The sequence below is a fragment of the Ciconia boyciana genome, chromosome 1 (assembly GCF_034638445.1).
Source record: "Ciconia boyciana chromosome 1, ASM3463844v1, whole genome shotgun sequence".
NCBI lineage: Eukaryota > Metazoa > Chordata > Aves > Ciconiiformes > Ciconiidae > Ciconia > Ciconia boyciana.
In genome coordinates this window covers 121,925,032-121,944,301 of record NC_132934.1, presented here as the reverse complement: position 1 = coordinate 121,944,301, position 19,270 = coordinate 121,925,032, and the positions used below count along the sequence as shown (strand labels likewise).

At 45.0% G+C, this 19,270-nt stretch overlaps 1 protein-coding gene across 1 annotated transcript; it reads left to right on the top strand.

Annotated features, from left to right (window-relative positions):
- The first annotated feature begins 305 nt into the window (after positions 1–305).
- TMPRSS3 (transmembrane serine protease 3) lies at positions 306–19,125 on the top strand. The gene is made up of 13 exons (XM_072852211.1): positions 306–323; positions 1,741–1,885; positions 3,874–3,984; positions 4,869–4,985; positions 6,826–6,949; positions 8,004–8,129; positions 8,862–8,905; positions 9,675–9,840; positions 11,368–11,537; positions 13,149–13,244; positions 14,358–14,500; positions 16,015–16,167; positions 19,105–19,125. The coding sequence occupies exons 1-13, from the start codon at positions 306–308 to the stop codon at positions 19,123–19,125; spliced, it is 1,434 nt and encodes a 477-aa protein (XP_072708312.1).
- The last annotated feature ends 145 nt before the right edge of the window (positions 19,126–19,270 follow it).

Below are 19,270 nucleotides of genomic sequence, written 5' to 3'. Positions count from 1 at the left end.
CCTTTGCTGAGGGGTTACAGAAAGGTTTGCAAATACTACAATATTACCTGATGCTCTTTGGCTAATTAAAAAGCGTGATGAATTTTTATCTCCCCCTTTCCGTAGCCATGCCATCGGGGGCTACCCGATACCCCTCACCAGGTTGAATTACACGGGCTGCTGCCATAATGCTGTATGCAACAGATGACCGGGCAGCCACGGACGGCTCAGTGGAAACCTTTCCAGAACAGACTGGCTTAGCAACCTCAGAATTTCCTTTTGGTTTCTTTTGATAATGAAGAAAGAAAACAGTTTTGCTTTTAACTATGACTTCTCAGGAAGAGGTGAGTGAAGCTTTGGGAGCATGTGATGCCCTCTAAATAAATGACATCAGTGTTTAGCTTTCATGTAGCTTCATAATGCTGTTTTGTTTCCTGATGGACAACTTACTTATGTACCAGTTAGAAGGCTTTTTAAAAAATATTTAAAAATCATGCACAGCAAGCTGTCCTTTTCTCTGCCTTAAAGCTAGCAGATTCTATATAAAATTTAATTTATGTTCATTGAAATGTACATGAAATTTTATCCAATGAAAGAGCAGAAACCTTCTTGCAGTTGTTTGCTGAAAGGTGAAAAGATATTCCAGGTGACTTAAAGATATAGCATCACACACAAAACACATATTCTTCGCCTAAAATGTGTCATTGTAAACATTTTCTGGGACTAACTCTGCAAACACACTGCTTTTACAGCTTACCAGCTTCACTGTCTTTAACAAACCTGGACCTATTTCACACCACTGTGAGTTCAAAAATCTGACTCCTTTTGCCAGTGACAGTGTGCAGAACCGGAGTCAGAAATTAGCATTTCAAATCTATTTACCCTGAATTCTAGTGTAGCCCTTTTTAACTGCTTTTCACTGTGTAGAAAGTGATCAAAGGTTTTCTGGAGTAAAATTCAGTGGGCCCCTGCATGAGGATCCTGTCAGGTGCTGTGCAGGTGTCATATGCTTTTTAGTCTTTCTCTTGTTTCCTATTGCAATTAAAGAGCAGGGGATGGATTCACACCCCCAGTGTGAGTTATTAAAAGTAGCTATGGAGCTTAGACAAATTTGAACAAAAATTAATTTCAGTAGTTTGCTAGTAAATTAATTATAAGAGGTCCTTTCACGAACACTAAGTACATAACTTAATGACCTGCGTCCAGCTCTGGAGTCCTCAGCACAGGAAAGACATTGACCTGTTGGAGTGGGTCCAGAGGAGGGCCATAAAGATGATCAGAGGAATGGAACACCTCTCCTCTGAGGAAAGGCTGAGAGAGTTGGGGTTGTTCAGCCTGGAGAAGAGAAGGCTCCAGGGAGACCTTATTGTGGCCTTTCAGTACTTAAAGGGCTTGTAAGAAAGATGGGGACAAACTTTTTAGCAGGGCCTGTTGCAATAGGACAAGGGGTAATGGTTTTAAACTAAAAGAGGGTAGATTCAGACTAGATATAAGGAAGAAATTTTTTACAGTGAGGGTGGTGAAACACTGGAACAGGTTGCCCAGAGAGGTGGTAGATGCCCCATCCCTGGAAACATTCAAGGTCAGGTTGGATGGGGCTCTAGTTGAAGATGTCCCTGCTCATTGCAGCAGGGTTGGACTAGATGACTTTTAAAGGTCCCTTCCAACCCAAACTGTTCTATGATTCTATGATTTTATGATAACATTTTACAAAGTGATTATCTTCTATTTTTTTTTGGTTTTTTTCTCCTGTTGAGTCAGGTGCAAGAGACAAATCCCACTACTGGAAGTCTTGAAATCATCTCTATTGCAGAAGATGAACCACCAGTACCAGAAATACAGTTTTCCTTCAAAAGATTTTTCTTCATACCACAAGCAAAAGTGGACCCCAGTGCAGATGGATCTGGTAGGGATACTGCACAGCTTTTTGACCCTTGTAATCTAAATAGCTAATGTCGGTCTTTAGCTTAGCAAAACTATGCTTGCTCACTCAGTCAGAGAAAGCAATCGCTTAGAGGAAGAAGAAACCCAACCTCACTCCCCCAGCTGTGAGGTTTGCCAGCATATTAACAGGTGATGACATCTTGTGTCGGCTTGCATACACAAGCATTTTTCACAGCCAGATTATTCACACACTTCAGCCACATAGCAAATATTTGCCTACACTTTTCAGACACATTTTTGAATGGCTTATTTGAGATTCTACCAACCTGGAAATTCGTCCATTAAAAACCTGAATACACAACACAGCAGCCTTGGAGGAATAACATGCATATTTGCTACTTCACATAGGTTTCATGGCAAAAATAACCATTAACTTCAACAGAGGCAGGCTGAGCATCAAGAATGAAGATAGAGCAATTTAATTTTCTGATCCATTAGCTACTACAGCTGTCTAAGATTTTTGGCATACCAGACACCAACTCCATTGCCAAAACCAGTTACTCAGCTGCTGCTGAGAGAGTCTGTGTAGGCTGGGATTTACTTGTGAGTCTATGAGCACTGGGAGACACTCCTCGTCCTTGACTGATTGTAAGTGTCTGCCAATCTCAAATTCAAAGTTTGAAGAATGAGGGGGTGAAGAGCTGCATGAATTAAAATTGAAGACAAGATTCTGCCAGTTCCTGTGTGTACCCATGACTGAACTGTGTATGCTATTTTCCCATAGCTTGCCCTTTGTATATCAGAATACATTTTAAACTACTGAACCATTTATTATTTTCAGTGGAATCTGTTGTTGTCTTCCAGATTGACAATACCACTAAGTTGAGGTCAGCTACGGAGGTGGTTGGTGAGCAGGACTGATCCAGCTCATGAAATGTATTCAGCAGTTACTACTGATGTATATTTTAACTTTAGATGCATCTTTTTTTCTTGAAAACTCAAAACTCAGCCCTGAGCCATTGCTCAGTTCTCTCCTTGTCTTTATAGCAAAACTTTGAACACATCACCTTTTCCCACATTTTTCAAGACTAGTTTGGGGGTCCTCTTTTTTGCAAATTTAGCTTTCTATCATTTTCAGTTAACCTTGCTTCCAAGTCCAAAAGGACCAATGACTTTCCTCCTTCTTGTCTTGAACAGCTATTTACTAGCTAGTCCTGTCTTTTTCCAATATCCCTGCTCCTGTTCGAATCTTTAGCCTCCTCTTACTTGTTTCTGTGCCTCTGTTACCCCAACTCTGGAGGAATGAATTGTGCATGGAACTTAGCTCCCCAGTGCACAAGTCGGAGCTATGTGGCCTCTGGTCTCGTCCCAGGATTTCCGTTGTCCCAGGCACAGTGGTCAGAGCAGCGTCCAGCTGGGGCTATGGCTGGGGGGAGCACTGGGACTGTGGGCTTGGTACCAGCAAGAGTCAGGAGGCATCACAGACAAGAACGGTCGTAAGGAGGGGACTCAAACTAATTCGTTCTTTGCTACTTCCACTGAAATAATTTATTAGTTCACTTGAGCTTTCTGAAGTCTTCAGACAGTATACCTGTACCCTGCACACAGGTTTCATTACGCAAACAAAACAGGTCTAAATTTCATTTTTATTCCGGGACTCACATTTTTAGGAGAGGTGCTCGTATACTTCTAAAGCTCGGAGAAAATAAAAATTTAGAGCTCATATTCTCGATTGCATTGAGGACAGGCCAGGTGCTCTGTAAGGGCACAATTCAGACCCCTCGCAAGGCAAATGCTGAAGGGGTGTCTGAAAGCACCATCCAGCCCCAAAGCACTTGGAGCCTTCTCAGTCCCTGAGCCGGGGCATCTGAACACCTCTGGGTCAGGTCAGCTCATGAAGTGTATGCAGGGGTTACTACTGCCATCTAGGTTGATGTCAGATAAATCTTTTTCATTGCAACTCAAGTTGGTTTAACTTCACAGCAGCTGTTCTCTCTGTTTGGTTTCTAGGAGATATCGAACCACCTTCGATGTGCCATGTTTTTGTCTCCCTAAAATACTTTCCGTATATCTGTGGTTTATTCCTTGCAGTAATCCTAGCAGTTGCCATTGGCCTGGGTGGTGAGTACAATTAGTTATTCATTAAGTTCTCGCTTAACCATTCAAATGCTTAATTTTTCATGAGCTCTTTACTTAGAATGGAATTAAGCTGCTACTGCGGCTTGTTTGCTGAAGTAAAAAATCTTGTTGATGTGATGGCTTTAAATTTTATTTACATGTAGGGATAAAGTAGATCTGGCACTCACGAGAGGATTGGTGTAATATCTACAATACTGGGGAACCCGCAGCTCCAGAAAACCTCTCTCTAGTAAAACTTCACCCATTCCCCTCGGGTGGTGAGCTGAGTTTAGAAACTGGGGGAGGCTTCAGGTAGCACAGATTGTATTTTTGTCCTGTAATTCACTTCTCTAAGTTTGTTTTCAAAAAATTAAAGAACTTTCCCCTATCGCAAACAACTTCTACAAAGGAAAACACAGAATGAGTTTAGTTGTGACTGGAAAGTGTGATCTGCCCAGGTCTCGGTGCCAAATACGTTGATTCTAGAGCAGTGCCTTCACACCTGCAACAGGGATAAGTTTGTGGGAGGTTGAGGCATCCCCTCAGGAAGAGCGCACTGGCCATATTTTGCAAGGGTCTCCTTCCTTTGCTGCCGAGGGGCTGAAGCAGCAGGCAGAAACTCGCCCCAGAGTGAAACATAAACTGGCTAGAGGGAGCTGGGAAGGAGTCAGCACAGACAGCGAGGCTGACTCATCCTACTACATTACTAATGGATGAGTTTAGCAGCACCATGTAGCAACCTCCAGGTTGCATTTCAGAAGTTCCTGGAGTACAGGAGTTGTCTTTTCCTTAGCAAGACAGAAATCTGGCCAGATAATGGAACTCAGAAGTGTTACATTAATATCCAAGTGTGTTTTCATCATCCTGTTTTCTTTCATTCTTGTTAGTCCAATACAACTGCATTGGGAAGTTTCGCTGCCGATCATCCTTTAAGTGTATCCAGAAATCAGCCAGGTGCAATGGTGTCTTCAACTGTAAAGAAGGGGAGGATGAGTACGGATGTGGTAATTTAAATTTGATTATAAATCCCTCCTACCTCCTCCTGTAGCATCTAGCACATTATCAAGAAATGCACGTTGTAAAGAGTTTGGGTGAGACAAGAAAGATAGAGACTGATGGATTATCTAAATCACCACTTCAGAGGAACAATCTCTCTGAGGTATTGATTTACAGTTTATGAGAAATCACACTGCTCTTCAGATAAATGTGATGATTGCTGAATATTGCTACTGCCATATTGGGCATGTTTCTCCATTAGAAGTCTAGATGCTTTTTGACTCCTAGCATTTCCTCTGCCTGCGAGGTATACCGTCACTGCATTATGGTGTGTATATACAGCACTCTCTGTATCCACTGGCACACGGTTGCCCTGTGTTGGTTTTGAAGATTGCAAAACTGATTATCTTAAGGGACGTGGGAATGGGAGGGATCAGCCTTTTGTGCCTTGAGTACTGCGGAGTTTGCTGCTTCATGTGTGAAATGTATGCCCCCCATGTCTGAGTTTCTCTCTGTAACAGTTTCGGGCATCACAGGGCCATTTTAAATGGTCCCTCCCTGTCCTGTGCTGTGGAAGATGACTGTGGCGTTTGCAGTCACTGGAGGTAAAAGACTCTAATATTAGTAAAGAGAATAACTGATTTTTAGATCAGTGCACTTGTAATTCTGACTCCTGTACCTACAGATAAGGAGGCAGCACAGCTTTCCGTCTGTGCAATGCGAGGAATGACAAGAACCATGAGCTTTTGGCCCCAGCCAACCCCACACAATGCTTTCAACCTTTGGCGTGTTTTCCCCAGGGAGGCTTCAGGCCTCTGTGGAGCCTGTGGGCAATGCGTCTGCTTTTCTTGTCTGCCTTTGCAATGCCATAACACTGGCCCATGGGTGCCTGCGGGAAACCCTGTCCAGCAGTGACCATGTGCGTGGCCTCCCTTCTCCCTGGGAAGACCATGTAGACGTGCCCTTTCCCAGGTCCAGATGCCTCCTGCTCATCCGGGGCTCTGCACCCCAGCAGCGGCTGTGGTGTGGGGTGCAGGGGTGAGGAGGACATGGCGACGTGCAGGTCAAAGAGACTGTGGGTGATGGCTCTGTACCTGGGTGTCCTGCAGTATTTCCCCATCGGTCTCTTGGCCGGAGGCAGCACAGCTTGCAGCAGTGCTAGCTCCATGGGGTGGCTCAGCCCCATGGCCGAGCTGGCGTGAAGAGCCACCCACGGGGAAGGGCTGTGCTGAGCAGAGCCAGGCTGGCGTGGGGGCGGAGTCCTTGGGAGCCAAGCTCCCAACCTGCGCATTTCTCGTCTCCCCCACCTTTACATGCTCATCGGCCCAGACACGCCAGCCCCATTTCAGCAGAGGGAAGCAGGTAGGAAACTCCACGGGAGCCCAGGGGCAGCTGGGTGCAAGTGCATCCACCTCTCTGACTGTGCTGTGCAGCGCAGGAGGTGCCAACCACCTTTCACCACTTATCTTGATCGTAGGTTTCCGCGGTGCCAAGCATCTGCAGCTCCAACTCACTGCAATCAGCAAGACTTGCTTAGGCTCACCGGAGGGCAAGGCAGCCTTCTCCAGCTGTATTAGAGCTAGCATCCCCTATCCATTCCTGTGAGCACAGACTTTTTTCTCCTGGCTGTTCTAGTTCAGTGCACCTTGGTTCCCTTCCTTAAGGGAAAAAAAGCACGGAAAAATTCTGTCAAAGGATCCAAGTGATAAAAAAGACAAGTAGTAAAAACTCAGTGAGCCAAGAAATGCGGATGCCACAGTGGTGCATTGACACCGTTGTGTACCTGTTGCGTACCCAGTGGTTCTTCTTCACAACTCACTCAGGCTTTTCTTCTCCTGAATCTCAAAGTCAGGTTGAGTGGCAAGAAAGCAGTGCTGCAAGTGTTCACTTCTGGATCCTGGCGAACGGTCTGCTCTGATGACTGGAAAGCAGAGTACGGAAATACTACCTGCAAACACCTGGGTTTCTCAAGGTATGAATACAAAATGGAAGAAACTTTAGTTGGCATTTTGAATGAACTCGGAGGTTTTCAATCTTTCTAATGAAACCTTGTATTAGTCTGTGTTTTAAAAGAAAAAAGGACTTAACAGCCCACCTTTGTGAATGATATGGTTGAGGAGATTTGGGATGATGTGGGAAATAGTCCTGAATACTTGTGCACTGCAAATACCATTTATTACTGCTATAAATCCTGGATGATGGCTAAATACGACAGTTTGGTTAAATCTTCCCTACGGGGTGCAGGTGCCTGAATCCTACTTGTCTCTCTGGTAGCTTACAGCCTGTCAGAGAGGCACAAAAAACCATATGAGCGTTTTCCATTTCTTTTACTTCCTCTGTAGGAAAATTGTATATACAATTCATGTCATGACATCTGTTAGGAATTAAGGTCCACCTCACAATTAGAGAAGAACCTGGTGAGGCAGTTCTTACTGGATTGATCCCACTCCTGAAAAAGCACCATTTCTTTCACAAACTTTCACACAATTGAGAAAGAGTTTGAAGTTGTGACTTGCAATGATGCTCTGTTATTTCTTACAATGGCATCATTCTGATTTCTGCACATTATAGTTAGCAGTATAAAGCTTCTTTGAATGAATTCATGTTGCCTTTAGGATAAAATGCATCTCAATTGTTCAACAAAAAAGACAAGAAAAAAATCACAAATTATTCATCCTCTCTGCTGCAAAACATAACTCTATAAAAAAGAGACAATGAGCTTGTTAGTGCTTCAGGAAATGTGCCAACCAGTTACAATAAAAGCTTTATTGCAATATTAGAATTAAAATTTACTTTCTCTGCCAGTTAAATGCCTCTCAGCATGTGTGACTTCCACACATGATTATGGCAAAAATACGTGCACGTTATAAGAAGCGTTTCTTGGGGAGGATAGGATTACTTTATCAAGTGTCAGAATCCGATTATTGTGGTTGCTACACTGGGTTTTCATTAGCAGAACCGCTGAATTATTTAAACAGATTACCGAAATGCTGTCTGAGGAAGCTGTGTTTATGGTTTATTTGCAGTTACGTGAGTTCAGGTTACCTGCCCGTGGCTGCAGTTGAAAAACAGTTTCAAAGACATTTCGTATCCCTCAGCCACTGGTTATCAGCTGATCAAGTGACATCCCTGCACAATGCAACAAACCTCAGGTATGCCTCAGCTTGTTCATCCTGATAGAAAGAGAGCAATCAACAGAAGGAGAATTACTAACAGTTTGAGATGGTTGCCTGTTTTTTCAGGCATGTAGTACTTCACAAGTGGTTAGTGTTGCTATGCATCATAGACCAAGGCTCAGTAGCAGTCTTGCTGGTATACAAATTAAAAGCCTGATCCAAGGCCAGTTAAAATCAACAAAGGCTTTAAAATGAGCTATTTGAAAAACCTATTTGTCCCATGATCCCTTTTTTGCAAATGGATAGACACCAGGCACTTATCTTTTTACACTGTCAAGCAGTTTGTTTCAGTTTACAGATCCCTAGATATTTCCCAGTGGGCTTATGAACCCTTTATGGTTCATTTCTTCCTCCTGACAATTGCTTGTTTTTCTTAGTTACCTTTCACTGAGAAGCAAGCTATGGATCCAAGGAGACTACAGATCACATGTTGAAAATTGCTGATGAGCCTCCCCTCGCGGAAGAGTGAACCACTCTTCAGGAGGGCAGCGTCTGGTCTGCGGGCTCCTGATGGTGTCTAAACTCCTAACTTAAATATTTCAGCTAAATGCCCTAAGTAGATTGGATGAGTACATGACTTTGTACCTCTTTCAATATATGAGTTACTTATATTTATGTGCACATCGCTGTACAGGAAGATGACACAATATTGAAAAAAACCCAGTATTTGTGATTTGGAACTAATATCGCACTGTCTTTTCATCTTAGAGAGGAATGCACTTCTGGCAATGTGATCATCTTAAAATGTTTGGGTAAGAATCAGGAAAAGTGAAAAAAAATAATCAGAAACTGTCCTTCTTCATCCACTGCATGGCAAGAGTTGGGAGGAATTGTGTACTCAGGGCATACTATACCATCAGTTTATCACACCAAGGAAAAATTATATTTCTTGTATAAAATTTAGAAGAATTTCAGAAAGTGAGAATAGGCGGGGAGGGCAGATTGGGGCCAATAGGCAGCAGGAGCGTTTCAGTGAGAATCACAGTACGAAGCAGACGTTTAAGGATTGTGAGTTGAGTCCATGGGCTGATACTGTAATTCCAACTCTTTGCCATCATGGCAGGGAAAGGGAAATTCTGTCTTAACATTTGAACTTTCATCCCACACCTCTCCATGTCAGCTAGTTTTCAGATCGGGATATTGAAAGTCAAAAAACAACAGCAAAATAGTCACCAGGGGAGAGGAGATGCTTCAGCCTGCCTATGTGGGCCCCTGGGACCCTGTGCATTTAAGGAGGGCAGAACAGTGGGTTTTACAGCTCAGCTGAGCACTACATCTGCAGAGGAGCAGATGTGAGCCTCACAGCACCCATACCGGCTGCCAGGCACGATGCTGCAGGGATGGGCGGGAGGAGGAGACATCTCTGGGGGCAGCCACAGCCCCAGATGTGGGCCATGGGGATGGGGACGGTCCTGCTGCAGAGACCTCCCAGCCCCAGCAAGGCTGGGAGTAGAGGGGCTGAAGGCGACCAAAAACATGCCTGCGTTTCGTCCGTGGACCGTAATCTTTGCTTTCCGGCAGCGTGTGGGACGCGGGCCAGCTACAGGCCACGGATCGTGGGGGGCAACGCGTCCTCCCCCCGGCAGTGGCCCTGGCAGGTCAGCCTGCAGTTCCACGGTCACCACCTCTGCGGAGGGTCCGTCATCACCCCGCGCTGGATCGTCACGGCTGCCCACTGTGTCTACGAGTAAGTCCCTAAATCGTCTTGCTCGGGGTGTCCCACTGACCCCGCTTGCAGAGGGTCTGTGTGTGGGGCCACTGCAGAGGAGGACTAACGCACCATGCTTTCTCTTAAAAATAAGCTGCAGGAGAGATTGGGTTATCCTTATTTCATGGGCTTGCTCCGTAACATTTAAACCATCTCTCTCTCTTCTTGCACGAGTGCAAGTCTTTACTGAAAAAAAGTCTCCCCAAGAAGTGGCCCAAATCAGGGACCCCAATTTTCAGATATTCTGGGCACTCCCAGCTTCCTGGGAAATCAGCTTAAAACAACATTTAAGTGCTAGATTTTAGGTATCCCGATCTGCAATTTCTCTACATTGCATGTGAGTTAACAGCTCAGGAGGAATTTGTACTTGGCTGCTCTGGTACTCTGGAGCTCCAAAATAAATTACACCATCCTTTTCAAATTGACAGGATCAATCAGTGGTAATTAGTGAGTTGTACTGTGCTTAGTGCCCTTTGCCACATACACACTGCTCCTTTTTATGCTGTTGGAAGTAGTCTTTGAGTTGTAAATAGATGCTTAACAGTTATTTAAACTCCTCTTCTTTGTGTAATTATAAACGTAGCCCCCTCATTTATAATCGAGTTGTCTGGTTTTGCAGTCTTGATTGTTGCTAATAGCGCAGGAGAGCTCTTCTTGCTCTTGCAAACCCCAGGCCACTTTCACCAAAGCGTTTAGACAGCTAAAATGGGATTTGTCTGACCCCTTTTAGGCACCCACAACACGGATGCCTGCTTTTGAGCAAGTCCTGTAGGATGCCTTTACACTCAGTAGAGAGAAGCGATGGGACAGACAAATCCCTCTCCTAGATCCTATTTAGAGCCCTGTGTTGCCATAAAAATAATTACTTAGGAATTAAGCATTTTAGGACTTTTGTCCTTAGCTCTGTGCCCCACAACCCAGTTGGCTGTGGTGGGTTCAAAGGCTGACGGGGATGGGAGCTGGCAACACAACCCACATCCCTGGAGCCTTTTCCCAGCACTGCTGCTAACCCACTGCTAGCCCAGTGGGGTGAAGCCAAGAGAAGAGGAGCTGCTCATGTGCTGGGGGCTGAAAGATGTGGCTGCTCGTGAACTGGGGGCAGAAGCACCTTCCAGAAGGAAAACCTCTCCCTTGAAAATGCCTTGCCGCAAGTGCCGCTGAGCTAGCCGGATGGCTGAGCAGAGGTGTGCCAGGCAGCAGCATCGACTGCTGTGGGGTCACATAGGAGGACAGACAGGTAGGCCAATGCAAAACTCTCATATATTTGTAGAAAGCTGCACAGATAATATACCAGTGACCCAGTGTGTTACTAAGATGAGTCACCCTTTCTATATTTTTTGGAATTAGACGCAAAACATAGCCAATATTAATAGATAGGTAAGCAAGTGCAGCAGACTGTAGCTATTTGCCTGTAGAGTTTTATGTGGTTCATAAGCTCAGGAGACAATTAGAAAACCGGAGGTTTTTCTTGAAGGTTTTTCACTCTCTCCTACCTCTTTGTTTCAGCCTGTACTTGCCGAGCTCATGGAGTGTGCAGGTTGGTTTTGTGACTCAGCAAGACACCCAGGTTCACCCGTATTCAGTGGAAAAAATTATATACCATCGAAATTATAAACCCAAGACAATGGGAAATGATATAGCACTGATGAAACTGGCAGCACCGCTTGCTCTCAATGGTAATTCTTTCTGTTAGCTTTCACTTGCCTTTCTCACCTTTCTAGCTAAAAGCGAGAAGGGTCTTTCCTAGTACAGACAGGGAAATTTCTGTTGGCACCCTATGCCTGACCCAGGAGAGTCGAGTGGATCCCCACCGCCTCTAAAAGCAATGAGAGATGTGCAGCGTAGATCTAGCCAGCCTGCCGCTGTGATGGCAAGGCAGCGGTCCCTGTTCAGACTACGCTGGCAGAAATCCCCCGGCCTCGGTATCAGGAACTCCTCTGTATTCGATATCCAGGCACAGAGAGCAACAGTGTGGTCACAGGGCTCTGAAATGTTCCCAGTCAGTTCTGGTATTGGCTTACTGAAGGCATTTAATAATAGGCAAACATTAAGTTTATTCTTTCTAAATATTTTTCCTATCTAAAATAAATGCCCCACCTCATTTTACTTGGAGGTCACAGAGATTTTTATCATGTCCTTTCTGTGAGTATAGGGAGATCCAGCAGTGTCCAAAGCTGAAAATCAAGCTTAAATTTCAAAGAGAAGAAAAGGTAATTCAAATATAATGATACTTTTAAATTAAAACTACTTTTATTTTCTCAGAAGGATGCTACCTACAGCTGACACAGTTAGTGAACTGAAATAACGTATAATAATATTGTATGAATTTAAATGATATATTGCTGATTAGCCAATACCTCCTAATCACTGTAAGCTCTCTGCAAAGGGGAGCTGGCTCTCTCTGACGCATCTAGATTGTGAGTTCCGAAACTGATTCTCTTGAAATACTTTAAACCTCCACTTTAAATGAAAATTAAGCTTGCTTTTGTTCTGTTTTAGATCTCAGCTGTTTTCTTTTGCTTGGGAATAAGTTTGGGAGGCTGTCAAGAGCAGTAATGGCTCCGCACCTGAGCGAGATACCCGCTATGCCCTGGGGGGCTGGGGGCAGCCCAGGGGGCTTGGAGGCTCCACGCTGGGGTCTTGATGCTGTGAGCTGGGATCATTGCAGTGTGGAGAACTGAACCACTAGGAATTGCCCAGTAATACCTTGTGTCTTCCCTCCCGTCACTCAGTGACAGCTCATCTCGACACATCACAGTTTGTCCCTGCAAGCATCAAACACTGATTATATTGCACAGCATTCAGTGCCCCAGAGCGCAGAGGCACTGAAACTCTATAAGCTGATGGGTGGGAAGCAAAGACCACCCCAGCTGTCTTGTTGCCTTTTCAGAAGAGCACAGAGATGAGCACGCACGGCTCTTTGCACGTGCCGCTGCACAAAACCTGTTAGGAGGTGCCACGCAGTTGTGCCGTGGGGTCTCTGATCTGCCCGTCAGCTGTGTACATGGTGCATTTCTTGTTTGCTCATTCTTCAGTTTATTGACCTGCCAACACCTCCTTCTGTTGCTTTGTACTTGAAACTAATTAGGCCTGGCGCAGGTGTTGTTTCAAACCTATGGTATTGGCCATAAGACAAAAGACCTGCAGAACGGGCAGGCTATTTATGTGGCGAGCGGGTGGTGTTCATAACAAGTTCACTGCAAGCCAAATCCTCAAGTTTTACTGAGGCATACAATTTTTTGCTAAATTTTAAGAGCAATTCTCTCTTCTCTCTTTTTTTTCAATAGGTCACATAGAGCCAATCTGTCTGCCTAATTTTGGTGAACAGTTCCCAGAAGGGAAAATGTGCTGGGTGTCAGGATGGGGAGCAACTGTGGAAGGAGGTATTTTAAATGATCTGCTGTTGATTACACTACATGAAAACATCTCACATACAGTAAATACAGGATTTGGTCAGAGCACTGTCCAATGTTAAATTTTCTGGAATATCGGGGGGGGGGGGGGGGGAAGAAGACATATTCCTAAATTTTATGCTCACCCTGAACTGCAAAAGTGCTGTACAAACCCTTATCACAAGGAATGGATGGGTACACTCTGTGAAAAGGTCGAAAATGACATGTAGACAACAAAACTGTCTACAATGTTGTACTCGGCCTCAGTCAAACAGGCTGTGTCCTTTATAACTTCAAGCAGAGAAAGCACAGCATGAATGCAAGAATCAACCACCCATTTTTTCAGAGAAAGCATGTATGCATTTTCAGGCAGGTTGGATGATGTAGAAATTGGATCTGTGAATAATGTCACAAAGAAAAGGGAATTCTTTTTTTTTACCATGACTCACGTCATGTTAATCAATAATATATACTGAATCACTTTCATGTGAAAATGCTTGAATTCTCAGGTCTTGGTTTTTATCATTCTTCATTCGTCTCATTTAACATGTTCCCATTGTTTGGAGAACAAGAACAGTATGTTACCTGACCTACAGATAATAGTGAAAGGTGGGAAAAAAATGAAAGCAAGGTTTACCTTGCACTCTAAAAGCACAAATACTCCCATTTGTAGAAATGATCCCTTCAGACTCTGAAGAAAATAAAATAAATATTTATAAAATAAATCAGATGTTTGCAGATGATTTGTTGACTAACAGAACAGGTGATAAATTCGAAACAAATTTTGGCGCTAGTATTGAAGACAGTGTCCAACTAGCTTTTAAGTTCATTACTGTCATTGATTGTCTAGTTTGAAGTAGAAACATATAATGTACAGCTTTATATTATATACTGTGATGATCCACAGCTCTATAGAGTCACTAGTTACTGGATTCTGTAAGTGATGAGACACCTATTTGCCTTACTTATATGTTGTCATTTTAACCGTATTTCTTTCACCCTTGCTTGTCAATTCTTCATGTACTAAAACATTTCCTGTTTATAATTAGAGATTAGTTTCAAGGATAGAGAGTTTTTTCCTTTGTTTTTCTGTTTTATTAACAGGTGATACGTCTGACACCATGAATTATGCAGGTGTTCCTCTGATTTCTAATGCAATTTGCAATCACAGGGATATCTATGGTGGGATCATAACTCCTTCAATGCTTTGTGCCGGTTTCCTAAAGGGAGGGGTAGACACCTGCCAGGTATGGAAGTTTCCAAACTGCAACTGTGCTCATTAACAGCAGCAATGGACAAACATGAGTGATAAGTTATCAGAAGGCACTCCCCAGCTTTTCTTGGGCAAACATTTGGTTTTGTGCCGTTTACTCTGTTTACCATGAGTATTGATCACTGACTGTGCACGCATTCATATGCTACAATTCCCTTCTTATATTTCTTCTGTGGACCATATCTGCTACTTCTGAAGCCAAATTTACTTAAGACATTTTTTAATTTCTTGCATGTGCTACAGCATGGTGCCATCCTTTCTTTGCCCTGGCTGTGGCCTCTGCACTGCACTCAATTGCACTGCACTGCACCGTGGGCAGCGCTGGAGACCTAAAAGGTGTAGAAACCCCGTGGTGAAAAGCAGCCAAAGCATATATCAATAGAGAAGCAGAAGCATATGATTTTGGAAAGAGTAGAGTGAGGCAGGGGAAGGAAGAAAGGGAGAGGTATGTGAGTAACTCAGAGGACTGGTAATGACTCTGGGGGAGAGGGGTTCATAGCACCGATGGATCAGAGGTTCCTTCACAATACAGGGCGGTGATGATTCAAAATCACTGTCAGAGTCGTGACGGTGCCCACCTTGTGCCAGGTCTCATCCCCATACACACTAATGTGGACTCACCTAGCTAGTCATGGATGAAGAGCAAGGGCTGGGGAGGAACATGTTTCCACATTTGCTCAGTCCCAATTATGCATGGGACAAGACAAAGCAAAGGCTTTAGGTGCATAGATCTTAACGTTTAAGTGCCTGTTTGTACAACACCCCCAGCAAGGTACCCGGCACCAGCACGTCACTGTGCCTGGGAGACCTGCCCAAAGGCAGCACGCTCAGTGTACGTCTCCAAGAGACAAAATGAGCCCTACTCGCCCAAGGGAGAGGTTTGTTCCAAATTCCCTTCTTTTCTGTTGTTGTGCTGGCTCTGATGCTCACAGGGCAGGAAACCACCCCAGTAAAATACATAGAGAGTTTTCAGTACTTAGATGAGTCCACTGAGTTGAATCTGCTTAGCAAAATGCCTGGGAAGGGTCAGAAAAGCAGTGTGCAAGACTGCGTGCAGGAGCAGGCAGGGAAGGAGGTGGGGTACAAGCTTGTTGTTGCAACCCTGGGCTCAGCTCACCTCACTAGCTGGGAACTTTTTGAGAGAAGCAGCGGTGAGAGACCAAGACCATGGCATGGAGACTGCATTTTAGTGATGCCCTGCCTGCAGGACAGGCACAGTCCCCAGCACCTAAATGTTGTTCAACAGCAGGCTTCAATGTTGCTTCTGTTGTACTGTACTGCTACCTGGGGAAAGAAAAATATGATCTAATACACGTCTCTAAGAAGTCTCCAACTTCTGCTATAACATATGCTTTTCCCAGGACCCAGAACAGAGCAGAAGCAGAAGACTTTGAATTACTGGACTATGCCTCTCCCCCTACCCCCCCAAACAGATGTTCCCCTCCTTTCCTGGGGCACTGATGTTTGTTTTAATTCTTTGTCCTCCAGGGAGATAGTGGGGGCCCTTTAGCATGCGAAGATATGAGTATCTGGAAGTTGGTGGGGACCACCAGCTTCGGAGTGGGCTGTGCAGAAAAGAACAAGCCAGGCGTCTACAGCCGAACCACCTCCTTCCTGGACTGGATACACGAACAGATGGAGGTCTGGTTTTGCCCTCTCTCTCCATCTCCGGTTGTCGCTTTGCTCCGCCTGTGCCACACAGGGTTTAGCTCATATTTGTCATAGCTGAGTTGTTGTGTCGTATGGACACGTACGACCCGAGGGCGTGTTTGGGGATCGGGGCAGGTCCACACACAGAGTGGGCAGAGCAGGGTGCAGGGGTCTCAGTGAGATGCGGGGAGCACCGGGGCAGGGGTGGAGAGAGGGGAGAGGAGCGTGGAAGTGACTGGGGAGGGGTCCTGGAGGCAGAGGAGGGAGGTGTGAAAGGGCCGAGTAAGGAGATGGGGGCAAGGGAAGAGATGCTAGGGGACTTCACCTGAAGCCGTGAGGCTGCTACAAAAAAGCCTGGGGAGTGGAAGCTGAGTGGGCCAAAGAAATTGTGGAGGGTGGGAGACAGTGTTGGCTGGAAGGAGAGGAGAGCAGAGGCAAGGAATTGGGGGACGCCGCAGCCACCGTCACCTGACTCGAGGGTGGCCCACTCTCTGGAGACCAGGTCCTCTGCTGTCAGCACCCCTCCAGCGCTGCCAGAGAGATGCTGGGTTCAGTCAGCTGAGCAGGGAGAGTCATTGTGCTTCAGGTGGACTCCCAGCAGGGACCTGTTGCCTAAGCTGAGGGATCTAGAGCCATTTTAGAGACCCCAGGCTGTCCTGCCTGGCTCCCAAGTGTCCCTGCAGAAGGGCAAGGATCTGCAGCTAGCCCCGGGTTGTATCCACCATCCCCATGGGGATGTCTCAGATACCCTGTGACGGCTCAGGTAGATATGATAGAGGATCTATGGGAGATCTGAGGCCTCTGGACCAGCTGCTGGAGGTCAGGCAAAGTGCACTAAGACACCTCAAGTGGCACTAGATAGTGCACGTGCAAGGCAAGTGAACCGTCCTCCACTGCCCTGGTAGGAGCCTAGACACATAGGTCACAGGTAGACACCTATGCACAGGCTCTTAGTTGACATTTTCTTAGCTTCATGGCAAAGCCACCCTAAGCACCAAAGCGTACATCCCATCCTGCTCTAGCCAGGTCCTCACAGACAGTGGTGCCAGTGCTGCTATTCCAGCACCCAGTTTGCTGGAATGAATGAAGGAATGAATAAATAGCAATGATGCTATTCCAGCACCGGCAATACAGCCCCCGGCCCCGACAGCTGCCTGTGCCACCGTGACGGCACATGATGAAACCACTCCTGCCCCCATCTCGTTTGTGAAATATATAAGACTTCCTCCTCAAACCGAAGTGCCAGTATCAAGCGTTCACAGACAAGGAAATACTTGAAACAAGGTTATGTGTGCAGTTTCAGTTCAGCCCCCCCATCTGTATACTGTATGACACACGCTGTTTTCACAACCTATATTACACATGAAGATTTATGCTACCACATTCCTATCTGTCACTCAACAAAGCTAAAGAAGGCAGGATAACATTTCTAAATCTTTAAGACTCTAATATTACTTTTTTTCCTTCCCCCAAATATATACATCATTGTGATTCATTTGCAGACACAGAAGCTCAGACATTTCAGATGAAGAGTTCATATCCAATGAAAGCACAGATCTCCATTATACAGAAGTGATCAAGGGGAAAAAAGTACAGCTAAATCTTTGTTTAGCTAAATGCTAACGTTATAATTTTTCACAGGGACATCCTTCAGATGTAAACATTAATTCCTCAATTTATCCTCTTAGAAAGGATTTTCAACTGCAGCATAGAAACACGGACACTTTTTAATGGCCTCTGAAACAAACCAAAAGAAAGTAGAACTAGTGTGCCTTTGAAAATGGGACCAAGGGAATGGCTTGCACCTGGCAGATCTGTATTGTGGCCTAACAGTCCTGATCTGCTCTTACCTGCTATTGCTCATCGTGGACTGGGGTTCATTTGGTCTCTCCAGAAGTTTCTGTGCTTTCGTCAAGCAAAATTAACTCTCGTAGCTAAGTCTTAGCAAAGGAGTTAGGAAAGAGATCCATTTTGATCTAAGAGATGCAAAATTGCAAGATAAGGAGTTTGGCCATCAGCATGCCCTTAAAAGCTTCCTTTCTGGAAATTAGCTTTGTAACAGCTCACCTGTAGGGCCAGCTATCTAATGCAAGGCATGATCAAAGAGGAGGCATCTGTGTGTTCTGATTTTCCATTTCCAGTTTTGAAAACTGAATAAAGCACTTCTGTCTCTCAGATTTTCAGGAGGATACAAACATTTTGCTAAAGGCTGTCTCCTGTGAGTGCAAGGAAAAGTTTTTTATTGCTTTCCACTAACTGGTGAAAACCAGTTGATGTCATTTAGCAAGATGTTTCTCCAACATTGTGAACAGAACTTCTGCTGCCTCCATTTTGAACAGCTTTCCCACTAGGGAGGAAGCAAAAAGTTTATAGCACTACGGGGAGTACCAGTGACCTACATACATTACTGTCTGAGAAATATTATGCTTCAACTATTACATCTGAATAGACACGAAAGGTTCCCACCCCAGCAAAATAAGAAAAAAAAAGAAACCAGCAATGGAAAAACTAAGAGGAAACAAAATAAACCCCTTCAAAGCCTGCTTAGCTCCCTGTATGCATGTGTCCCATGCATGCAGTATCTACCACTATTACTAATATATTCCTCCATCCCCCGTAACCATATTTCTTTATAAGCCTTATGTTCCTGTCTCAGCTCATGCAAGGCTGAGAACCAGTGAACTAAAATGGTGCGAGAAGCTGATGGCATTTGTTCAGGTTCACACTGCACGCAATGGGAATTGGACCTCTTTTGTTGAGGTGGTGTGTTTTTCTGAAGAACTTCAGCTGGCAGAACTGGCTCCAGCAGCCCTCCGGTTCCTTTGGTGACCCTAGTACATCGGGGCAAAAAAAAGTCATTCCCTTTCAGAGTTCAATAGGCAGCAACATGAGCTTTTGAATAGATGCATAATTGGTTTTGCTCCCCAGAGAGAAGAACTGCAGACCTGAGGAGAGTGGCGGTGCGCTGGGCTTCTGAAAACCCACATCACACTCCAGCCCCACAGAAGGACCCACCACACTCTTCTGGACACTTGCTCTGAGCTTTGCACCTTCACAGACTACTTTTTACCATTTCTTTTCGGTACTGGTAACT